Raw genomic sequence first — 25,850 nt, 5'->3', positions numbered from 1 at the left:
GAATCGCTAAACTGTTGAATAAATAACTGCAATATTCAAGAATGCAAAATAGCCTTTATTAGACTACTTGGGAGTACTTCATAATAACACTTAACTTCACAACCAATAGCGTGCTCAGATCAAAACTGAGGGTTTTTAATGAGAAACACACTATCGATATCAATCGACTACCTCCCGAAAAAAACGATCGATTACAACTATCGACACTATCGACATTTTTGAAGCTCTATACGAGAGCCCAAAACCAACATTGTGACGATCGGCAGACATGCTGAAAAGAGACAGATAGTTTTCGGACCATTATTGTTAAATCGGCGAGGATTAGTTGTCTAGAGTTGGTCTAAGGTACAGTTTCAAGCTATAGCGAATTAACGATTCGATTAATAATTTGATGATAAAATGTAAGCGAATTAGATAAAGAGGCATGTTAGATAATTCGACAGCTACCTGTCGCTTTAGAGCTATGACGGGAATTTGAATACGATTCTAAGAAAAAGTCTGATGAGTAAAGTTGATAATCGCCGAAATGGTACTGTTGTTTCGAAAATTTTTCGTTATTTTGTTTACTTAAACTGTACGAAAGGTTTCGGAGTTATCTCATTTTCATTCTAAATCTTAGCTTTATTTTATCTTTTTAAAAGCATTATTCAATAATAATAATAATAAAAATAATAATAATTGGACGTTGTGGCAGCGCACTACCCTCAAGTGGCCCAATGACACCAAGCTAATCCTCATCATTATTTTTTTTTCTTTATAATTTTTTATTTTTTTTTTCATTACATAAAATAGTTTTTGAAGGCTAAAATATTAGTTAAGAAAAAAGTTCCTTAATGGCGTAGTTTTAGCGACCTTTTATATAAAAAAAAATTACTGCATTTCGAATTTTTTTAATCGAAAACATCATTTTGAGCTTTCTTAGTAATTTTCCTACATACATTAAAATTAAATTTTAATTTTCTTCACAGTTTCACCGATGGTCTGGATACCACATCAACTAGTTGGCATCCCCATGTATTTCAATATTACATTAGAATGTTTCATCGAAGCTAATCCCACTTCACTAAATTATTGGACGCGTGAAAACGATCAGATGATAACGGAATCAGCAAAATACAGGTTAGTTATAGTTTAAATGAAATATGTGAAATTGGTTAAGTTGAACTGACTGGTCCGTGAGAACCTCAAATATACTGAATGAGTCCATAGTGTTTCCAAAATAGGTCAAAATTCAAATTTTTTTATAAAAGCCATTAACACATATTAAGAAAAAAAGTATCAACTAAATTTCGGCTTCTAGCGCAGTGAACGGGAAAACAGCAGTGGCAATTTGTGTCAAACTAATTTCAAAAAATTTAGCCTAACAAAAGATATATAAGTCTCAGAAAATTTCCATGGAGTTTTTACACCGAAGGGTGTTTCAGATTTTCTTCTATATAAAAAATGGGTTTGTGTGGAGGAAAAGCTAAATCACAATTCGGCAAAAGAATTGTCAAAAATCAATGCGAACTTTGAAGGACACGGCGGCCGCCGTGGTGTGGTGTTGGCGTGCTCCACCTACCACACCGAAAATCTTGGGTTAAAACCCCGGGCAAAGTAACATCGAGAAAAAAGTTGTTTCAATTAGAAAAAAGTTTTTCTAAGCGGGATCGTCCCTTTTTGGTGATTTGTCAAACATTCCGAGTGTATTTCTGCCATGAAAAGCTTCTCAGTGAAAATTTGTCTGCCTTGCAGATGCCGTTCAGAATCGGCGTTAAAAATGTAGGTTCGGTCCCGCAAATTCGTAGGAAAAAATTTAAAAAAGGAACACGACGCAAAGAACAGGATAAGCTGATCCTAAATTCTATTCGAATTATTTTGGCTCCTGTATATATTTTATTTTTATATATACTTGTACCTTGTTACACTAAAATTAATTGGTCAGCATACTCAAAAAAAATTTAAAGAAACTCAAAATAAGTTCAAAATTTTTATAAAACTTTCCCGAACTCTTACAAAGCATTTATTTGTTTATTTATTTATTTATTTCATAAAACATCGAAAATAAAAAAAATTTTAAATTGACGGAAGTTTATTAAAATTACCACTGTTATTTTGCTGTTCGCTGCTGTATATGCCAGCTTTTTTTGGAATTTGGTATGTATGTTTTTTGGTATATAGTAAGTTTTAAAAAGTACTTGGTATCGGGTCAAAAATTACCGAGTTTTACAAAAGGATACGGTTCAAAAAAGTACAGGTTCTGGAAAAGTACCGGGCTCTAGAAAATTATTCGGCTCCAAAAAGTACGCCGTTCAATAAATTACCCGGGTTAGAGAAGAATCCGGTCCTAAATAATTACCTGGTTTAAAAAATTTTGCGACTCTAAAAAAGTAGCAGATTCTAAAGAAGTTCCCGGTCCTGGAAAAGTATTCGGTTTTAAAAAGTGCATGGTTCAAAAAAATATCTAGCTATAAAAAAAAGATCCTTTTATAACAAAAAACAAGTAAGAACGGGACTGTCTTCGGCTGTGCCGAAGACTTCATACCTTTCATGAATGGGGCTGAACAATAATCTTATCCCGTTTGTAATCTCCGAATAATCGGATGTATAAGATAAGAAATATATAGTGAACAGATCTACATACCTTAACGATTTTTAAGATAAATATAAAATAAAAAACAGGTAGGTACTTCGTGTGAGGATGCAAAGTTTCAGGTTTTTTGTGGTCTGCGTGTAAAAACTATGACTACGAATCACGTATTTCAAAAATATATGACGAAAACGTAACTATTTGATGAAATTTGATGAATTTTGAAGATTCTAGCCGTAAAAAAGGGGTCAAAATGACAGTTTTTATGAAGTATATAATATATATACGACCGATCTCTATGATTTTTTCAGACAACAATATAAGCATTTTGTGAAATTTGAAGCTTCTAACTGTTAAAACGTGGCAGAAATTGCGCAAAGTTTCTTATCTGAACAATCGGTTGTATGGGATATATACTATATATACCACCGGTATCTATGATTTTGTCAGACAACAATATATGCTATACACGTAAGCATTTGGTGAAATTTGAACATATGTAAACGATTTTTAAGATAAATATAAAATAAAAAATAGGTAGGTAATCTGTGTGAGGATGCAAAGCTTCACGTTTTTTGTGGTCTGCATGTAAAAACTATGGCTACGAATCACGTATTTCAAAAATATATGACGTAAACGTAACTATTTGATGAAATTTGATGAATCTTGAAGCTTCTAGCCGTAAAAAAGGGGTCAATATGACAGTTTATATGAAGTATATAATATATATACCACCGATCTCTATGATTTTTTCAGACAACAATATATGCTATATACGAAAGCATTTTGTGAAATTTGAAGCTTCTAACTGTTAAAACGGGGCAGAAATTGCGCAAAGTTTCTTATCTGAACAATCGGTTGTATGAGATATATACTATGTATAGCACCGATCTCAATGATTTTTTCAGACATCAATATATGCTATACACGTAAGCAGTTGATGAAATTTGAAGCTTCTAGCTGTTAAAATGGGGTAGAAATTGCGAAAAGTTTCTTATCTGAACAATCGGTTGTATGAGATATATACTATATATACAACCGATCTCTATGATTTTTTCAGACAACAATATATGCTATATACGTAAGCAATCAGTGAAATTTGAAGCTTATAGCTGTTAAAATGGGGTAGAAATTGCGAAAAGTTTCTTATCTGAACAATCGGTTGTATGAGATATATACTATATATACAACCGATCTCTATGATTTTTTCAGAGAACAATATATGCTATATACGTAACCAATCGGTGAAATTTGAAGCTTATAGCTGTTAAAATGGGGTAGAAATTGCGAAAAGTTTCTTATCTGAACAATCGGTTGTATGAGATATATACTATATATACAACCGATCTCTATGATTTTTTCAGACAACAATATATGCTATATAAGTAAATATTCGGTGAAATTTGAAGCTTCTAGCTGTAAAAATGGGGCTAAAATTTGCGAAAATATATATATGTATACTATATATATATACTATATATACCACCATATATATACTATATATACCACCGATCTTTATGATTTTTTCAGACAACAATATATGCTATATACGTAAGCATTCGCTGAAATTTGAAGCCTCTAGCTCTTAAAATAGGGCAGTAATTACGAAAAGTTCCTTATCTGAACAATCGGTTGTGGGGGATATATACTATATATACGACCGATCTCATAAATTTTTTCAGGCAACAATATGTGCAATATACGAAAGTATATGGTGAAGTTTGAAGCTTCAATCTGTTAAATTGGGTAAGATATTACAAAAATCCTCTTTTTCTGAAAAATCGGTTGTATGGAGGATATATGCTATAGTGGTCCGATCCGGTCGGTTCCGACAAATGTCTAATCGGACACCCAAATACACCTGCTCACCAAATTTTATCAAGATATCTCAAAAATTGAGGGACTAGTTTGCATACAAACAGACAGACGGACAGACGGACAGACGGACAGACGGACATGGCTAAATCAACTCAGCTCTTCAACCTGATTATTTCGGTATACTTAATGGTGGGTCTATCTATTTTCCTTTAAGGACTTACAATTTTCGGTTTCGTGACGAAATTAATATACCATTTCATTTTCATGAAAGGTATAAAAAGTACTGGGTTTAAAAAAAAAGTACTGGGTCTAAAAAAGGGACCCAGTTCTTGGAAGAGTGCTCGGCTCTTTTATATGTCGCTCATTTACATCAATATTTAAATAACATAAAAAATGAGAGTGAGAACGAAAATTGACACCGATGATAGCACAACGCCGGAACGGGTTAGTCTCGAAACCAGATTTGACAAGAGATGACGGAAAATCGTTCCAATATGTATCGAGTTTTAAGGTCTTAGAGACGAAATATAGTTAAAAAAATAAAAAATACGCTATTGAAACACATTGAACTGAAGTTTTGAAAATAGTTTCTAAGACAAACTTAAAACAGAAACGAAAGAAAGATATCAATATTTAAAAAAAAGTTGGGCGTCCTGTTCCTTGAGGCTTAACAAAATTTCACTCTCAGAAAATTCTTTTGCGACCAATGCTGAAAATATGAGATAAATTAAGTTTTCTGTTCGATATGATCTCTGGGTGTCCTATATTTTTACAAACAACGGTGCTCTATTTTGTCTAAGCCACGTCACTTCCGATGTTATGTAACAATTTTGAATTGCGATACCTCAGGATATCTTTTAAAATTTTAATATTCCCAATTTTGCATTTTTTTTTTAATATCAAAGATCTATATGGACAATCTTTCGAATATTTTTATAGGATTTGTGCCACTGGAACTTAATTAAACCTCTCTCATAGCTCCCTTGAGTGGCTTAAGTTATTACTTGTCTTATTTAGTGAATACCCTATTACTTATAGGTACAGGAGGATCACTCTCGTGTTATCAGTAAAAAAATATTGTTTTATGTGCATATTTTAAAGTGCTTGAATCATTTGTTCAATATAAAAACAGTCTGCGTACAGAAAGCTGTTGGCGTGGTATAAAAAAGAAAAATCGCACCCAAAAGTGAAACGAGTCATAGCTGAAAATCAGACAGATTTTATTTAAATGCTTCTGTATGATGATACTTTTCGAGTTCAGATTATTATCATTGGGAAAAGAAAACCGTTTGAGTTGTTTGATGCCTTTGCGCAAAAATGATTATTTCCATCTATTTTTGGTTTGCGATAAAAAAATAAAAGTTTATTATAAAACGTGACCGTTTAAAAATTTATACAAGTTTTTCTAGTTGTTGCATTATGCCAGTGAACTTTTTCTTAACAAACAAAAATCATAAAAAATTATCGGACTATCGAAATGTTTCTAATAAACTATTTGGTGGCCGTAGCGGTTTTACATCAATTGTGCTGCCACATACCACTTTGCAAATCCTCGCCCACCAACCGTTCAGTGGAAAACTTTGCCATTAGCGTTAATGAACAGCAAGTACAAACAATCGAGAGTTGTATGGATCTAAATGAGGATCCCTGTGACAATTATTACGCTTACGCTTGTGGAAAATGGGCACATCAGCATACGGGCGAGCATTACACCGAAACCCTAGGCCTTATCGATTATAGGGTGAACAAACGTTTGATTGACTACTTTCAAGATTATCAGCCGCGAAGTGATTTTGGGGTCAAAAGCAATAAAACGTGGACTGATAAAATTTGGCTATATTATCGCGCCTGCAGGCAGAGCAAAGAAATGCAGCTGAAACGCTATTTAGAGCTTGTGCGCCCCAATGCTAACCTAGATTGGCCGCTTTTGCTAGAGGTTAGAGAACCAAACGCCACTTGGTCTGCAAATCAGTTCAACTGGCTGTTTACGCTTGCTAAACTGCGACGATATGGATTTCACGGCGCATTTATTGATCATATCGTAACTGAAAATAGTGAGAATGATAGCGTTTATGTAATCAGTTTGGATAAACATGAGGCAGAGAGTGATAATAAACTTCCCGATATGGCAACCATTACAGTGCTTTTGATGCACATCGGTGTGGAGAGGAAACGCGCGTTTTTAGTAGCGAAGAAGCTGTGGGAATTTGAAAGTGAACTGCAGAAATTGTATGAGATTGACGATGAGTATGGTTCATTGAAAGTGACATTGCGTGAACTGCAAGCTGATATGCCGCAAGTGCCATGGCGTTTGTATTTGCAGCTCGTGTTGGGCTATGAAATCGATTTGAATTTTAAATTGCAAATAAGCAACTTTAGTTATTTTGTAGCGCTGTTTGAGGTTCTGAATATTGTTAGCGACAAATTAATTTGTAATTATATTATGATCAAATTCTTGAATTTTCTTGTGCAAGATGCTGCGAATAGCTTCTCAAAAGTCGATTGCATATCGGATGTGCGCGAAAAAATGGAGTTGGCAATAAAATTTCTGTATAAGAAAGAGTTGTACTGCGATGCACCCGCGCAGTATGCTGCCGAAGTGGAACGCATTTTCACACATACCAAGCACGAATTCGCCGTAAGGTTGAGTGCTAATCAAATGCAGTTGGAGCCAACGCAATACAATTTCCTGAAGCGCAAGTTGAAAGCGATACGTTTTCAAATTGGTAATTTACCCGCAAATATTGACGATCACTTCGTTAACTCTTACTACGCCAATGTGCATGTCAGCCTCACAGACTACAATAAGAATCAACTGCGTCTGCTGCAATTGCGCGCACACAAAGAACATGCACAGTTGGTAGCAGCACCGCCAAATGTTACAAACTATTTCTGCGCTGCTGAATGCGACATCCCAGGAAGTACGCCCTATTACTTGTTACGTCAAAATCTCATTATTATACCTTATGCAATTTTAGAGCCACCTATGTTTGACTTGAAAATGCATGATGCTTTGAAAATGGGCGCATTCGGTTTTGCGCTTTCACATGAAATCGCACATGCTTTTGATACAAATGGTTTGTCCTTCGACTACAGAGGTAATAAGCAGGAGTTGGGGGAGAGTTTTTTCTACAACTCAAATTTCGTAACGTCGCTCATGTGCTTGCAAAAGTCCACAGCGATGTACATAAATGAACGTGTGGCCGATATTGTGGGTTTACGCATTGCCTATGATGCACTTTTTGGTATAAACTCATCTATAAAAGCTGATCGGCTGATCGGGAACTTCACAGTCATTCCCACTAAACGTTTGTTCTTCTTAAGCTTTGCACATTTTTTCTGTGGTAATATGAAAGGCGTCGACGACGAACATGATGCTGATAATGTTCGGGTGCAGCAGACATTAAGGAATTTCAAACCATTTGCAGACGAGTATGAGTGTGCCTCAGGAAGGAAGATGAATCCGGAACACAAGTGCCAGCTATATTAGTTGCGACCAAAGGCTTTTAAAAGTTCTGGCTGGTACAGAAATGAACTCTGCTGTCTTGATTTGAATGGTTCGAGATATAAAAACAAAATAATAATTATAAATTTCTTTATGCAATTGAGCTCCTGTAAAATAATAGAGGTATTTAGTATATAATGCAAACAAACAATTTTTTTAGAACTGCAGAACAGAACGCGTTTAAAATTCTAAAAGGCTGAGCCTGCCTGTCGTGACGCCAAGATGAATCATTCAGAGAGCAAGGAAATAGAGTCGCAAGCTAGGGAAGATGAAAGCGCTACAAGCGATGAGTCGATCTTGGCGAGTGAATGTAGCGGAAACGTTCGCAGACTGAGAGAGAAGTGAAGAAAGTTTCGGAGCAGAGATAGTAAGGAAGTCCTGTCACAGTAACGGGCAACCAGTGTTGCCATAAAAAAAAGAATAAAAATTTTACGAAATGAGTTCAATTCACCCATTTTTCCCCTCACTCAAACGAGAAACTCCATCATGTTTTCCCATGCAACCGAAACACATCTCAATAGGACTTTACAGAACAGAAAAAGATGTCTTAACTCTAGCCGATGCTATATCGCCTCCAGCAAAATATGATGTTATTTTATAATTTCATAAATCTAAATAAACCTGTTTTAACGTGTTAGAACTGCACTTTTCTTTTCATCTACGGTGACCCTGCGGAGTTTTTTTTTTACATTTTTATTAATCTTTGAACCTCAGCAATTTGTTATGCTCAAAGCTTAGACCTCATTTCTTAATAAATACTTTGAGACCATCTTTCACTTGCGAAACTTTTCATCCAAATATATTCAAAACAATTTTGTTTAGCCGCCCATATCCGATTTGAAAGAGCTGACTGTTTCGATTTAACTCAAGTAGCCATGAGTAGGTGGATGGGAAGTAAAAGAAGAAAATTCAATATTGTTATGAAAAAGCATGAATTTTGAAAACTACCACTTTTTGTTCGAAATACCTTTTTACCAAATTTTTTTTTTCAAAAAATCCCACAAAAGTGCAAAAATTCCTCGATTTGACATCACAGCAAGCAAACATGGAGCATTATACAGCGCTTAAGAGCAGCCGCCGAGCAATCGACCGGGAGAGTGAGCGCGTGGCATGTGCTCGTGAGAACGTCTGAATGCCTGAAGTTCGCCGACAAAAGCTTTGCTCCGAGAATTCGTAGGCACTATAACCGATATGAGGAAGAAACTTCGGGCAGGAATGATAGAGCCAGCTATAGTTGAAGGCTTAGAGTTGGCGCCTAGAGATGACATCTGCTTTTATTCTTCAAAAAAGTTTAATCTAATTTCTTTTTAAATTATAACTTTTTTTCATCCTATCGATGTTAAGTTCATGAATCCTTAAAATGGAGTGAAAATGAACACACATTAATCGTAGAAACATATCCACAAAAATCTTTAAATTCATATCAAATCGAAGCTCATAGTTAAGTTATATGGACATGATCTTCGAAAAGTAACGCTTCAAAAATCATTTGCATACAACTCTTTTTTATTTCGAACACACTTTAAAAAACCACTGAAACAGAATTTTTCAATAAATTTGTTCAAAGGATGAACAATGGTTTTGAATGTTAAAGTTAAGACAAGGATTTTGAAATTCTTTGCTTAAAATAGTTCAGCTTATTGCAAAAAAAAAAAAAAAGGAATGAAACAATAAAAATAAAAACTAACCTTAGGGGAGTTCAGTATTTTGTATATTTGACATTGGAAACATTGCCATTGCAAAACATAAGCTACGGATCGTGAGCAAATTAAATTTTTTCTTTGCGCTTTTTGTTTTGTTTTGACAGTTGATGATTTGCTATTTAATATTGAACAAGTAAGGAAGGCTAAGTTCGGGTGTAACCGAAAATTACATACTCAGTTGAGGGCTGTGGAGACAAAGTAAGGGAAAATCACCATGTTGTAAAAAGAACCTAGGGTAACCCTGGAATGTGTTTGTATGACATGTGTATCAAATGAAAGGTGTTAAAGAGTCTTTTAAAAGGGCGTGGGCTTTAGTTCTATAGGTGGACGCCTTTTCGAGATATCGCCATAAAGGTGGACCAGGGGTGACTCTAGAATTTGTTTGTACGATATGGGTATCAAATGAAAGGTGTTAATGAGTATTTTAAAAGGGAGTGGGCCTTAGTTCTATAGGTGGATGCCTTTTCGAGATATCGCCATAAAGATGGGCCAGGGGTGAATATAGAATTTGTTTGTACGATATGGGTATCAAATGAAAGGTGTTAATGAGTATTTTAAAAAGGAGTGGGCCTTAGTTCTATATGTGGACGCCTTTTAGAGATATCACCATAAACGTGGACCAGGGGTGACTCTAGAATGTGTTTGTACGATATGGGTATCAAATTAAAGGTATTAATGAGGGTTTTAAAAAGGAATATCCCTTAGTTGTATATGTGAAGGCGTTTTCGAGATATCGACCAAAATGTGGACCAGGGTGGTCCAGAACATCATCTGTCGGGTACCGCTAATTTATTTATATATGTAATACCACGAACAGTATTCCTTCCAAAATTCCAAGGGTTTTGATTTCGCCCTGCAAAACTTTTTCATTTTCTTTTACTTAATATGGTAGTTGTCACACCCATTTTACCAAGTTTTTTTCTAAAGTTATATTTTGCGTCAATAAACCAATACAATTACCATGTTTCATCCCTTTTTTCGTATTTGGTATATAATTATGGCATTTTTTTCATTTTTCGTAATTTTCGATATCGAAAAAGTGGGCGTGGTCATAGTCGGATTTCGGCCATTTTTTAACACCAATACAAAGTGAGTTCAGATAAGTACGTGAACTGAGTTTAGTAAAGATATATCGATTTTTGCTCAAGTTATCGTGTTAAAGGCCGGGCAGAAGGACAGACGGTCGACTGTGTATAAAAACTGGGCGCGGCTTTAACCGATTTCGCCCGTTTTCACAGAAAAGAGTTATCGTCCTAGAATCTTAGCCTCTGCCAAATTTCACAAGGATTGGTAAATTTTTGTTCGACTTATGGCATTAAAAGTATCCTAGACAAATTAAATGAAAAAGGGCGGAGCCACACGCATTTTGAAATTTTCTTTTATTTTTGTATTTTGTTGCACCATATCATTACTGGAGTTCAATGTTGACATAATTTACTTATATACTGTAAAGATATTAACTTTTCTTTTAAAATTTTAATTTAAAAAAAAATTTTTTTAAAAGTGGGCGTGGTCGTTCTCCGATTTTGCTAATTTTTATTAAGCAGATATATAGTGATAAGAGTAACGCTCCTGCCAAATTTCATCATGATATCTTCAACGACTGCCAAATTACAGCTTGCAAAACTTCTAAGTTACCTTCTTTTAAAAGTGGGCGGTGCCACGCCCATTGTCCAAAATTTTACTATTTTTCTATTCTGCGTCATAAGTTCAACTCACCTACCAAGTTTCATCGCTTAATCCGTATTTGGTAATGAATTATCGCACTTTTTCGATTTATCGAAATTTTCGATATCAAAAAAGTGGGCGTGGTTATAGTCCGATATCGTTCATTTTAAATACCGGTCTGAGATGAGTGCCCAGGAACCTACATACCAAATTTCATCAAGATACCTCCAAATTTACTCAAGTTATCGTGTCTCGTGTATCGGACATGGCTCAATCAAATTTTTTTTCGATCCTGATGATTTTGATATATGGAAGTCTACATCTATCGCGATTCCTTTATACCTGTACAACCAACCGTTATCCAATCAAAGTTAATATACTCTATGAGCTCTGCTCAACTGAGTATAAAAATCAAACTAAATTCTTTGATGTTGCGTTTTTGCACTGACGTAGCAAATGCATAGCTTTGTGTTTTGTTAGTGTACTGTAAATAATATGCTACGGAAGTTTGCGATGTAATGATGATAATCAGGCGGCAGAATGAATTGGCATGGAATGCCCCATACATATACATCCGAAACGATTATTAGCTTATGTTCATCGTTATAATTTTTTCAATGTTATGTTTAGACCAGTTCACCAAATTTAAAGAATTTAGAAAGCCCAAATTCAGAAAGCAAAATAAAAACACCAATCCATTGTTTTTGTTTGTTTTTTTTTTTTATTTATAAGATTAAACAATATTGTTTATTGCCTATTTATTATATAGGCTAAATTCCGTAATATCAGTTTGCACTAAGTTTAAAAGACCTTACATGTCCATAATACGTTTTGCATTGAAATACAAATGTTTTGCTAATCTGCGTAATGCACAACTTTCTGAACACAAAAAAAAACTATTTAAATATAATTAAATAATCTACACTATATTTAACATTTTCACTACATAACTTAGATAGTGCAATGCTTTATCACTTTGTTGTTAATATTTTTCAATAAAATATTACATTAATTATGCTAAAATTTGCCTTGTACGAACCCTAATAATTTCACTCAAATTTTTATTTTTTGCTAAACTCTTCTCTCCGCTTTACCACAATTTACAGCGATGTTTGGATTGCATTTTCGCTCGTCGTTCGCAACTAAACTCACTCGAAAACTCCTCGAAATTCGCCAGCGTTTGCAGTACGCGCAACTCATCGATCGCATGCTCTAAATATGCCGTCTTCCTAAGACTGCGCTGCACTTTGCTGCAAAAGAATTGCGCAAAATTTATAAAGAAAAGTTGTTTGTCGCTGAATTGGGGCAGCAGTTTGTTTAAAACGCCACCAGTTCGATGTGTCACATTTCCATTGAAATAGGTCTCATAGGCAAGGCGAAAGCCCTCATAGTCGGCCAACTTTTCATTGAGGCTACGTGAGCCAGTAGCCAGCTCATTTTGCATACAACGTAGGCCATGTATGAAACGTTGATTCGCTGCGATCTCTTCACTGGGGCCCATGATGTTGCCAGCGCTGTCATAGTCTATACCTGATGAGTCAAAACCATGCAGCAATTCGTGTGCGATGCTAAATCCCAGCACAGAGTATTTGAAAATATCACGCAAGCCACGGTGATAGATTGGCATTTGTAGGTAGCTGTAGGGTACAATAATCATATTTTTCGGCTTCACATAGAATGGTGACGACGAACTACCGATCCAATTCATCAGCACATAAGTTTCATTTTCTGGCATGCTAAAATTGCTAGCGACCATATGTTCCAAACTTTCATGACTCCTTTCTACAGCCAAACGCAGCAGACTCAATTGATTTACATAAAAATTATTTGGATCAAGTTCGACGCGTTCATAGTAATCATCGTAATACTCCGGCGTCACGTTGCGTAGTGAGTTGCCTACCTGCAAACGCATGCTAGAAATTTTCTGCAACAGCGTGTCTACAATAGGACGCTGCAGCTGCAGGCGATTATCGCTAACGATTTCATAGAATTTCTGCTGTAGGTGCGCAAAAATTTCCTGCACATTTTCATCGTTTTGTGCTGCGTCCTTATAATAATGGCGCCCAATTATATAGCTCATAGCCAGCGGCATGGCGCGCCGCAAACTCGATATGCATTCATGCTTTGATATCTCTGCTGGACCGCGTTGTTTGAGGTAAAGTAAAAGTTTCAGCATAATATAATTGCATTGTGTCTCTTTGGGAGTGTCAGCAAGTAGGCGCACTAAGGCGCGCATATAAGGAATATTTTGTATGATAACTGTGGTGGCAGGAGTGGTGGAGGCGCCCTTTAGCTGTGTCAAGAACTCAAGCCAATTAATTTCTGGCATATACTCTTGCAAATAACCAAGCTGCATCTCCTTTGCGCCCTCCTCATCTTCAATTTCTTGTAATTTGTGCAAGCCAAATGAAAATGTGTTCAACTCACGTGCCACCTCGTTAGCCGCACGTTTTGTTTGGCCAATATCCAGCAAAAGCTCGATCATGACACCCTCCTCTGTTGGCTCTGTTTCAGCCAAATTCGGTTTATCCAGGTAAATACTATTGCTATTCGACTCATCCCAGCGCGGTAACACTTCCTCCTTGAGTAGCACGCCATTCAGTCCATACAAACGCAACTTGGCAAGCGCCTTTAACCAATCAAATTGTTCTGCATGCCATTTTTTGCCACCATTTCGTGCCATAATACACCAATGTGCACCAAAGCCCGGTTGTATGAGTTGCAAATACTTCTTGAGATTATATGGTTTCACCTTCTTGCAAGAGCGATAGTATATGCGTGCTTTTTCGTAAATTAACGGCTCACCCAATGCATCCTCGGACGTGTACGATGAGGCTGTGCTAGTGGCAGCTGTTGTGCTTGACGCGGAGGGTTGCGGCTCAACAACTAGGTCACCCACCATAGCATATGGTCCTTCCAACAATGCTGTATTAGCGGCAGCTTTGACCAAATTGGAGACGACATCGGTTGAAATATCGTTGTGTGTTGTTTGAGTGTTCGTGTCAGCAGTTGTAGTGCTAACCGCATTGATGGTACTGGCATTCGCATGGCGCCGCAGTAAATGTTCTAGCTTGCGGTTAAGCTCGTAATCTAACAAGCCAAGCGTATCGCCAAAATCCAATTGCTCGATGTGCTGTTGCGGCCAATGTCCACAAGCGTACTGATAAAAATTTTCGCATGGTCGCGCCGTTGTGTCCATGTAGTTTTGTATATTCGTTGCCAAAATTTGATTTACATTGCCTCCATGACCGGACGGTCGACTACAATTTGTTGGTGTAGTACGCCAAATAATGGATGCGAACAATGTGCAAATTATGCTCAATTTAAGCATTTTGCACACACAATAAAGGTAACACACTCACTCACGCACGCACGCACGTAAACGTCTGGCACTCAAATACCTTTAGACAAAAAAAAAATAAAAATAAATTTGCCAGAGTTCGTTCAACTTTTTGCCAAAATGGGTTAAAAAATATAACGAAATTTATGAATTGTTTAATGATTCGTTTTATTTTATTTTCCAAATACTAAAATACTAATCCTCGCGCCGCTTAGCTTTCAAGCACTCGTAACGCTCGACTAATAATGCCCGTTTTCGAGTCCAATTTGGGCCACTACATACGACATTATTAGCAAATAAACGACATCGCATCAATCGTGCGCTAATTTCGCCGGTCAGTGTCATTGTTGTTTCGTTTAGTTTTCATTTATTTTGTTTATTGCTCATTTTATTATTTTATTTGTGCAAAAATGTATTCCTTTGTTGTTCGGATATTCGTATTTGTTCCATTTTTCAAGTTTCAATGCTTATAGGCAATATAGTAATACATATAAAGGAACATTAGACTGTTTAAAAAAAGGAACAGATCGCCATACCTAATTACTTAATTGAAGCTTTCACCAGGTCCTACCAGTGATAAGGGGGCCACCTTCTTCCTCTGTTTGCTTGGGCGGCTCCCACAAAGAAAGCCGTGGTTGCTAAGCGCGAATGCGCTGAGTCTTTGCTTTATGACAGCAGATACTTCGCTTCGTCCTTTTTTACCATCAAATCTATTTTCTTATCTTATTTTTTTAGTTTGGTGTAAGCACAGCTCAGGCTGATGATACTGATATAGTTGGCATACGCCAGTTAGTCACTAAGCAAAAAACATTTAGTTTCCAATAATCAAGCGTGCACTCGTCCGACCATATTTTTCAGAAAGGCTGACGCATGTACCTTACCACTTCCTCGCCGCCTTGTTTGAATATCTCCGCAGGGTTTTAATCTGATTATAGCTATACTGACTTCCCCCTAATCGGGTTTTCGAAAATGTCTTACTTACTTGCTTAATTGGCGCTTAACCGTTAAAATGGTTATTGTCGTCCAACAATGCGCGCCAGTCGCTCCTTGTCTCTGCCAACCTGCGCCAATTGGTCACACCAAGGGAGTTTAAATCGTTTTCCACCTGATCCTTCCAACGGAGTGGGGGCCGCCCTCTATCTCTGATTCCATAGGTGGGTTTCGATAGAGGCACTTTTTTCGCCGGAGCATCAACTTGCATTCGCATAACATGACCTAGTCAGCGCAGCCACTGCATTTTAATCCGCTGTACTATTTTGATGTCTGCGTTAAGCTCGTACAGCTCATCGTTAAATCTTCTTCGGTACTCGACATCGCCAACGCGAAGAGGTCCACAAATCTTTCGAAGAACTTTTCTCTCGAACACTCCCAGAGCCGCTTCATCTGCTGTTGTCATGGTCCATGATTTTCGTTTGCCGAGAGAGGACTTTACTTTTCAATTGCCCACCTAGTCCAAAGTATCATTTATTGGCAAGAGTCATTCTTAGCTTTCGAAAATTAAGTCCCCCAAAATCGATTGTTAGCTCGGGCCCATAGTCTAAGTACTATCTCGGCATAGGTTACAAGGTCGCCATTTTTGCTCCTAGAGGAGTTGGTTCCGGACTTAAAACCTTGCGTCTGTCGCCGAGATTTTTGGTAAAATTTTGCGAACGTTATCATCCTTGGTGGTCAGCAGCTCAAGCTTTTCTAAATCGGCTTTTATCTTCCTTTAAAAGCATTTGCTTTTTGTTTTCAGCTATCGGCAGCGTTCACACACGCTTCTTTTTGCGTCCGATTTTAACGTATCATTGTAGTTAGCGTCCGTTATTTCGGTTGCAACGCGACATTCTTCATCGTAGAGTAGTTTTTCCATGATATATATCATTGGCAGTATGTCACTAAACCAAGTCACACAAATAGTTTCAAGTCAGGAAATTATTTAGAAAATATTCTGCGTCATACGGGTACTTTTATTTGTAGGTATGTGATAATTCTGTAAGGCTCGGTGACTGATAATTGTTATAGTTTTGTTTTCATTGAAACATTATAACAATTGTCAGTCGCTCAGAGCCGGCATATGGGTGTAAGTGAAATAAGAGAGAATACTTGCCCATATTTCAAACGTACAAAAAATATACAGGACCCTAAAGCTAGCTTTATACGTAGAGAAACTCAGCTCATCGTAATGTATGTATGTACATTAAGGCGGTCCTTAGAATCAGATTAATGATTACACCCACTCTCACCTCTGCCGGATTGGAGAGATATTGAATGAGGACTCACTCACTCAGTTATATTTAATATCAAAAATCGATTATGCCAAGATGGATATCAAATGCAAACATTGATCCAGATTAGATACATTCAGCTGAGTCTGATCTTTGACTACTGCATTTTGAAAGGTTGACACTGAAAAACCGTTAATTTTTTTGTAAGGGCCACCCTAATATACACACATTCTTAGTGTATCCTGTTGGAAAAATATCTACATCTAAGCGAGAGAACTGTAAGCATACTTGGAGGATCTAGACTTAACAAATTTTATTTAAAGCAAATATCTAATGCTGTTTTTTTAAGAAAGTGATCAAAACGGTTGCCTTCGGACTGCAGAAGTGGTTTTTTCCAAAACTTTATTCAACAAAATGAAACAAGACGTTTTTTTCAAGCTTCAACATTCTTTCTGCTCGCTTAGAAAAAAAAAATTCAATTGGAAAACAAAAACAAACTAAGCAAGCTGCTTACATTTTTTTTCTAAGCATGCAGATCAAATTTTAAGGCTTTAGAAAAAAACGCCCATAAAAAATAAAACTTTAAATGAAATCCAAAATTTTAGTCCGGAATTTTTATACAGCCTTAAAAATTATTTGTAATACTTAGTGAACTGTATTTCTTTAACCAACTAAGTTTTTCACTTTTTTTTAATATTACCATTGAGCCACACTTTAGAATTCATTAGAAGCAATTTAGATTACCTTAGTTCATAATTAAAGGCTTAGTCACTTGTTGTGGTACTCCCTGCAGGGTTTTCAATTTTTTTTACAAACATGATGTTCCTTATCACCTTGACCTTGAGACCAATTAAAACAAATTCTTATCACATTAAAAGATGACAATAGAGTATATAATAGGCAACATTCATATACACACATATGTTTGCATAGTTACTAGTATACATCTCTATATATATACAGTGATGTATCGATAATCTGAACAGCCAAATTCCCAATACAGTGCGGGAGCAATGAATAGCATTCATATCAAATTTTTTACCTATCTAACCTTTTGAAGTGTATCTTGTTATTTGACTACTTTTGCTTATCTACTCTTCTTGGTTAAGTTACATGTGAACTGCCGTCAAAATGTGTAAGAAAATATGTTAAAGGCTATTTTTTCTTCAGTAAAGGTCCTTGTCAAACTTTCCTTATCTTATAAAATAATCGATCCAACCATCCATGTAATTTGTGGTTTGCGCATACCGTAACGCTTTAGTCATAATCATACCATAGAAAACAAATTAGTTTTTGGTTTTCCGCCATATCTTAATCCTAGAAATTTGTGAGTTGGTGTAATTATTCACTTTTCCGGACTCTATTTTTCGTTTTGACTGAGTGACTATACACAAATTGTAATAAGTTATAATACATTTTTTTTTAAGGTTAAGGCACCTATAATCGATGTAAATAAATACGGCAAAGTAAAAATATGGTATTGACTGAAACGTTAGGACTATGGCAAGTTTGCCAAGGCCTAAACATATTGTCGTCACGTTCTCTGTTATGTGATGAGTGTAAGCAAAAAGCTTAGATGCAAAAATTTGAAATTTTCTTTAAAAAAATATCGGATGAAAAATGCGTTGCAAGTGTACATAGTTTAAATAACTTAGGCGGTACTGTGCATAAAAACTAAAGAAATTCGTCTTGTAAAATTTAATAAAATTGATTGTTCTGTAACACAATACTGTTAGAAGGTTATACCTTTCAGAGAGTACGAACTTGAAATATACAAATAGACTTAATAATGTCGGGTTTTTCAGTGCGAGTTTAAACTCCTCTTAAGCTGAGAATAGTACTTTCCCTTTCGGACTGTGTAACAGTGTCATTATTAAAATATTTTTAAATTTTTCAGCCTTGAGCCAAATTTTAATGCATGCAGAGAATTGTTGCGCAAAAGCACTACAAAATAACTGAAAATCAAATAAGTTTCATTTCCAAGCCCATACTTCGTTAATCTTTGAGCTTTTTTAACTGAAAACTATATTACTTTCTTTTCTACTTTTAGAACGGAAACACTACCCGGGAATCCTTCTTATAAAGCAACTATGCGATTGTATATAACAAATGTTCAGAAAAGTGATTATGGTAGCTATAAATGTGTGGCTAAAAATCCACGCGGAGAAATGGATGGCACGATAAAATTGTACAGTAAGTAAATAATAAAAATTTTAGGAACTGTAAAAAATCGTAATGTTCAGAAAACGCGAAATACTGACTGCATCTCCCATATGCACCGATCAAATTTTTAATTTTTACAATGCATTTTCTCTCTGATTGGAGTAGGTGTTTGTAAATTGAGTTTGGTAGGTATTAAATCTGGAAGTTTGAAGGTACTCATAACGTCGATATTTAAGATTTTTGTATTATCTCCTTGCTGATGTGCGATGCGATTGTGTGCTATGTATTATTTCGGCTTTGTTGTCAGTAATCCATTTTTTACACGTTTTAAGCGGTATATTTTCTGTTATCGATAATTCGGAGCGCCTTTTAACTACCGCTTTTGTAACCAAAGCAGAATGAAATACGAAATTTGTAGCTCTGGGGCGGTAATTTTTCTGGAACTTCTTCTTAGTTTTCCTGTATTTGTAATTATAACATGTAGGTCGTTCACTGTCAAAAATTTGCCCCAAAACCGGTTTTAATTTTTAAACCCGAACTATTTTTTTATCATCAATTATAAAAAAAAACAGTCAAATATGTAAGTGCCCAAAAGTTTCAAAACTAAATTGAGGCTAACTTTAATCGCAGTGTTAAATCACACTTCCTACTTATGATTTAGGCCCATTATTAAGCAAACCTCAATACATGAACACATTTCCAAAGGCACGTTCTTGTTGGAATATTCTTAATGAAAACACCCTGCATCGTACTTCCTTTGAGTTGCGGCTTGGCTGAGCAACCATGCTAAGCATCCACTGTAGCATCCCGAATCCAATATGAAAGCACCGTAAGTAAATGCACCGCCACATAAGATTTCTGATGCAGCATCGTACACTAACAGAACGGTAGATCACATGTATTTGCATGGAGGGCGACAACCAGTACCATCTGACGTACAAAAGTAGCCAACTCTCAACTTTTGTTGCAAGCAAAACATGAGAAGAAAAACTTGACATGCGTTTTGGCTATGAGTGATTTCAGTCTATTCAAACGCAATTATATTTATTGATTTTATTTTTCTTGTATAGTGAGATCGTTTGTAACAGTGCCTCACGAAATACTTTTTTAGTGAAGGGGCAAACCTAAATAAGTTTCAACTGCAAAGTCTGAAGTTCTGTTATAATTACAAATGCAACATCTTGCGCTATTATGACGATGTTCGCGATTGCATCAAAACTCATTAATATGAGAAATTTCATTGTCACGTAGTCATAAGCGCAAGAACCTAACTCTATACCACATTTTCAAAACCACGTTTAACACACATATATTTTTTAGACCATTATAACGTGCTTGCTCTCTGTAAAAAGTTAATTTTCAAAATGGCGACCGTAACTACCTACTCAGAAAAACATTACACTACTCGTACAAATTAAAAAATAATTTATATGTCGCTTTTTAAATTTCTTATTTTAGCTTTTGACCATTAAGGTCCACTTGCAGAATGGCAAATTAACTTTTAAACTCAAAGTAAAGCTTACATGAAGTGCTAAACTCATATATTTTTGAAACATTATTTAAATTAACTTTGAGCTAAGCTCTGGCCTAAAAGGAATAATGGAGCTTTATTGGCTCCAGCGCACAAAATTTTTAGTGATAATAAAAAATGTTATAAAAAATGTTCCACTGCTTTTAAAAATTTGTGTTTTTCAATGCTCCACTATCACTACAGAAGTTAATGATATTAAAAAGTTTTTAATTTTCTTCGGACCTTCCTCATTCCATACTTTGTAACTCTTTTCAAATTCTACCATTTTTTCTATCATTTCCTCCATCCTTTTTGGGTTGATGCTGCCACATTGGCTTGTGACGTTTTATTTATTTTATTATAAACATTCCAATCATTCACTTTCATTCATTGCAGTTCATTGAGAACTTGTAATAAATCTTGTTTTTGCATTACTTGCTTTTAAGCAGATATGTATGTATGTATCTGTGGTAATTCAAAAAACAACCTATATCGAGTTAGGATAATGGCTATACATAGACCTATGTCTGAAAAGCTATCCGCAATTCACCGTTGTAACTTCCTATATTTTGTATCAGCCATTTGGCGCTAGAGCTATGAGTAAATAACGCAGGGAGATCTGTAACGGATTTCTGTTCTGAAGCCACAATATCACTTTTATCCTTACTCGACATAGGTTGTTTTTTTTCAAATTGTCACAGATATGTAGTACCTACTTAATGTAGTTTCGTTTGCATATTTGAGCTCGCACCACCAAATCGTTCAGATTCAACAGGTTTTTGGTTATTCTTACTTTAGTGTTGAGCATATTTCACATCACTTATACTTGCTGAAATGCCTGGAATCTGTGAATATCCTAGGATTGCTATTAAATTTATCCAGTTGTAGTCAATGGTGTGATGTTAAGTTGTAAAAGTGTGAGAATAAAAAGCGAAAAGCAACCAATGCACTCTAAAACCTAAATCCTTTTGGCCTGCAGTTCCATTTTGTCATAAATTTTGTTTGTGCTTTCCTTTAAGCATATTCCTGTTGCTTTGTTCTGTCGCCTTTTCTTTATGCATTTCTCAGTTAAACTTCAGTTTAAGCTTTTTACATTTCTGTCAGCAAAAGGATTTTGTGGAGTTTTATTGGAAGATAGTGTAGGTGGTAATGAAATTCTTTTTTTGAATATGCAAAGATTTTTTACTTGATACTTAAACGCATTAGAAAAACTTTGATATTAAAAAAATTACCTTGATAAAGCTTATAATAATAAAGCTTTTATAGCTGAGAGTAGCTTAGAACTTTTTGAAAACATCGGCACAGGTAAAAATGCCTTTCGAATCACAGATTTGTATGCAAAATTTGTGTTGAATTAGATAATTTTTTCGCAAAAGAATGCGGTTACTTCTCACCGCCTGATAAATGCAAAAAAATAAACTGGTAGCTCACCACTTCTCAGGTAATCAATTTATGAATCACTTCATTATCTTATCTAAGTTGTAACATTCAACATTTTCTACACAGCTGTTACGACGAATACAGACTATTTATTAACAGATATTTCTTGTCCCCAAAAGCTTGTAAAGCTTTAAGTATTATATATCCGCTCATGTAATCATTGTCGTTGAATCAAGCGTTGAATCAAAAAGTCAGCGGCAGTAACCTAAAGGTGCCAGCTAAATCTAGTCGTCTGTTTTGAAAAAATCTTCATACTTTTCCGGTGAGGAAAACTGACAAAGAGCCTTCAACGAAATAATCTATATAAAGATTTACATGCACTCTTAAAATGTATATACAAAGCCGTTCTATCTCAGGCCCTGAATAAAGTTTCCATCGTTTCGATGGATATTTTTTTGTCGTAGAGTGAGAAGTGTTTGTATTTTAAAAATATGGGAACGCCAAGCACCATAAGAAATGTAAGAGATAAACTTATTTTACCTCAACTTCTGTTATGAAATGAATTAATATTTCCTACAGAAATCTTCATGGTGTCAAGGTATAAGCTAAATATATAATACATTCGGGTTCAACGCCACATTTTGAGCGATACAAATGTTAGAGCAACTTATTTACACTCGAATGTGCTCACGAGATTTCTACTGGTCAAACTCAAGCATACGATTTCTCGAATTTGTTCGAGATTAAATTGTAGCGAGTATCAGCTTCTCGCGAGATCCTCGACTCTCTAAATACTCGTACGGCTCAATTTAATCGTTGCATTGTCAGTATGATATAGAGTTCTACTTCTCAAATATAAGCGAGAAATTCTAGTAGGAATAGTATGCTCTTCTTCAAACCCTTCTTAACATTAGAAAATGTATATGTAGTATTTCCATAGAGACCTTAATAAGACATCAGTATGTAGCTGACTTTCCCTAAAGAATGAGAGTAAGGCAACATTAACTGACTGTGCCGATTAGTATTTATCTTTTCGTAAAGAGTTAAAGTTATTACTTCCAAAATCAATATTTTATCTACGGCTATAAGATTAAAGTATCTGTGCGACCGAGCTTTGCTCGGCAATCTTCGAGTAAGCCGCATAACATACTTTGTTCTACATGTCATCAATAATCAAACTCTACTTTTTTTATATGTACATATACTTATTATATATTTTTACTTACCAATATTTGACTTCCTTAAAAATAGATTTCAAAAACATATCAAGCACTAACCGCAAAATGACCTGGAATGAAAAATTTCAAACGGGTAATTCCAGACTATTGTATAAGGGATTGTTATGACAATTAGTGAAATCGAGAACTAAGTTATTTAGGTCGAGCATCTTCATGCGCCGAATTATTGATTCCAAACAATTTTTTAGTTTTACACTATCAAAGTCTTACAATTGTATTACATTCCAAAAACTTGTAAATTTCACGAACGACAACAATGAGTTAGTTTAATTAAATGACAACTAACTTCTCTAAGCGCCATCTGTTGGTAAGTAGTTAAATGGTTAGATGTCGTTTTCAAATTGAACATATGCCTTAGTGTTCAATGGTAGCAAATTACCATGGTGAGATATATTTTGGCTATGTTGAGAAATCTTTCTAATAGTAATCTGTGAGAAATTGCAATTATTCATTTCATATTTGCCAAAAATATGCATTTAAATATATTTTGGTAGAATTTGCCACGATGCCTGGATATTGCATTTCAATTTTACTAGCGTGTGTGAAAATAAGAAAATTAAGTCGAATCATGTGTAAGATTTTTTTACGAAGATTTTTAACTTTAATGTTCTCCTTTAAAGCTTTAATATCTAATTCTAAAATTACAAATTTCCTCGTTTATATATATATATATATACATATATCTATTTAAACTGATGTACCTATTGTTAAACTACTGTAGAATATGAGTAAGTAGAGTACTATTTAGTCTAACTACCCCAACCCTTAATGGCAACCCTACTCAAAAATGTCCCTATTGAGTGAAATACCTTTCATTTGATACCCATTTCGGCATATCTCATGAAATTTGTTTTTAACTTCGAATAGGTGTCAACCTTGTGAAACATTCTGAGTGGCTACACCTAGGTAGAAAGTTTTAGAAGGTGATACATTATATCTGTTCCAAATTTCAATTAAATCGGTTGAGCCGTTCCCGAGATCGTTCGGCTATACAAACAAACAAGAATTGCTCTTTTAAAGTTATAAGATAAAGTATAATAACACAAACAAACAAAAAAGGAGATTCATTCTACACATATAATTTGTCTATAAATGAGGCTAGTACAATCATATTACATTATTGCCCACACAATTATATTACATATATACACACATAATGGTCCATCTACTAGACACCCTTCTAGACTGCAATTGGTTCGAATTTCCTTAAATCACATTTAAATAGCAAATTTTATATCTAAACAGTAAAAATCAAACATAAAATCAGTGTTAAGCGGTCCAGCAATTGGCGAAATGGCACACAAGGGAGAAAGCTCAGTCAATTTGTAATTCCGCAGACAAAGGGAAATAAAATCTCTCTCACACAAACCCTTTTGTTCATGTCTGTATGTATGTAGTTATAAATAAATTTCAATGGCACAGTTGTGCTAGAATTTTTGCACACGTGAACGAATTCTATCTTTCTGATATGAAGCTTTTATAATAGAAAAGAAGATATAAAAGCCACAGTATTGTATATCCCATACAATATGGATTCCGCGAAAACTTAAATGTATTAAAATGAGCAAATGACCGCTGCAGCTAATAGCATCAAGTATATGATATAACTAAACTAATGTTGTCACTTATCGTACCCGTCCTGCTATATGGGGCAGAAGCATGGACCATGACAACAGCAGATGAAGCGGCTTTGGGAGTGTTCGAGAGAAAAGTTCTTCGAAAGATTTATGGACCTCTACGCGTTGGCGATGGCGAGTACCGAAGAAGATTTAATGATGAGCTGTACGAGCTATACGCAGACATCAACATAGTCCAGCGAATTAAAACGCAGCGGCTGCGCTGGCTAGGCCATGTTATGCGAATGAAAGATGATGCTCCGGCCAAGAAAGTGTTTCTATCGGAACCCGCCTATGGAAGCAGAGGTAGAGGGCGGCCCCCACTCCGTTGGAAGGACCAGGTGGAAAACGATTTAAACTCCCTTGGTGTGACCAATTGGCGCCGGTTGGCGGAGCGAAGGAGCGACTGGCGCGCCTTGTTGGACGGCCATAACCGTTTAGACGGTTAAGCGCCAATTAAGTAAGTAAGTAAGTAAACTAATGTTGTTGCTAAGTATAACATTCTTCGTTAAAAAGGCTAATATAATTTGCGTCATAAATTATTTTGCTACTTCTCAAATGATAATTGATACTGGAGACTTGGAATAGGCTTCAAAATATTTTATTTTTTATTGAATCAAATTTATTCTTCTCCTTATATAATGACATATTCTTGCTAAACTTTGATTTTTAAATTTTGACATAGAAATTGCAAAAATATTTACGAGAAGTTAAAATATAAAAGTGGAGCGCACATTACTTGGATTGGAAAGTTGGTAGGAAAGGAGATATTATTAGTCAATCAATTGCGCTCCACCTTTATATTTTTACTTCTCATAAATATTTTTGCAATTTCTATGTCAAAATTTAAAAATCAAAGTTTAGCAAGAATATGTCTTTATATAAGGAGACATTTTTCGATCCGTGTGCCACCTAAAGGAATTTGTTTCCCCTTTTGTTCCTTTGTCACGGTGTCTTAACCTGTCTCTGATGTTTCTAGTTTTTAGATCAATGAGAAGTTATTTCAAAATCGATCTCAAAACACCAAATTTCCAAAGTCTTATCTAAATATTTCAATCCGTGTGCCACCCAACGGAATTTTTTCTCCTTTTCTTAAATTTTCTCCGCATTTTATCATATCTGTGAAGTTTTAC

General features: G+C 35.4%; 3 protein-coding genes across 7 annotated transcripts in view; 1 reads left to right on the top strand and 2 right to left on the bottom strand.

The window, feature by feature from the left end:
• Positions 1 to 25,850, top strand: part of DIP-epsilon (Dpr-interacting protein epsilon) — a 585,790-nt gene that overhangs the window by 550,063 nt on the left and 9,877 nt on the right. For 3 of the 5 annotated variants that reach the window (XM_067764168.1, XM_067764167.1, XM_067764169.1), the window contains 2 exons: positions 969 to 1,119; positions 18,861 to 19,003. In XM_067764168.1, coding sequence (XP_067620269.1) covers positions 969 to 1,119; positions 18,861 to 19,003 — 294 coding nt within the window. Of the gene's footprint in view, positions 1 to 968; positions 1,120 to 5,533; positions 7,309 to 7,365; positions 8,533 to 18,860; positions 19,004 to 25,850 lie in introns of those variants that run through there. The other 2 variants (XM_067764170.1, XM_067764166.1) reach the window with 2 other exon arrangements.
• On the bottom strand, positions 11,965 to 14,968 carry LOC137239170 (neprilysin-4-like). Its single transcript, XM_067764165.1, has one exon. The coding sequence runs from the start codon at positions 14,592 to 14,594 to the stop codon at positions 12,354 to 12,356; it is 2,241 nt and encodes a 746-aa protein (XP_067620266.1). The 5' UTR covers positions 14,595 to 14,968; the 3' UTR covers positions 11,965 to 12,353.
• LOC137239172 (pickpocket protein 19-like) overlaps positions 23,099 to 25,850 on the bottom strand; it is a 229,355-nt gene continuing 226,603 nt past the window's right edge. Inside the window, exon 8 of the mRNA XM_067764176.1 lies at positions 23,099 to 23,151. Coding sequence (XP_067620277.1) covers positions 23,129 to 23,151 — 23 coding nt within the window. The 3' untranslated portion in view covers positions 23,099 to 23,128. The remainder of the gene's footprint in view (positions 23,152 to 25,850) is intronic.

The sequence above is a fragment of the Eurosta solidaginis genome, chromosome 2, assembly GCF_040869045.1.
Source record: "Eurosta solidaginis isolate ZX-2024a chromosome 2, ASM4086904v1, whole genome shotgun sequence".
NCBI classification, from domain to species: domain Eukaryota; kingdom Metazoa; phylum Arthropoda; class Insecta; order Diptera; family Tephritidae; genus Eurosta; species Eurosta solidaginis.
This window is presented reverse-complemented; position numbering and strand designations above follow the sequence as displayed.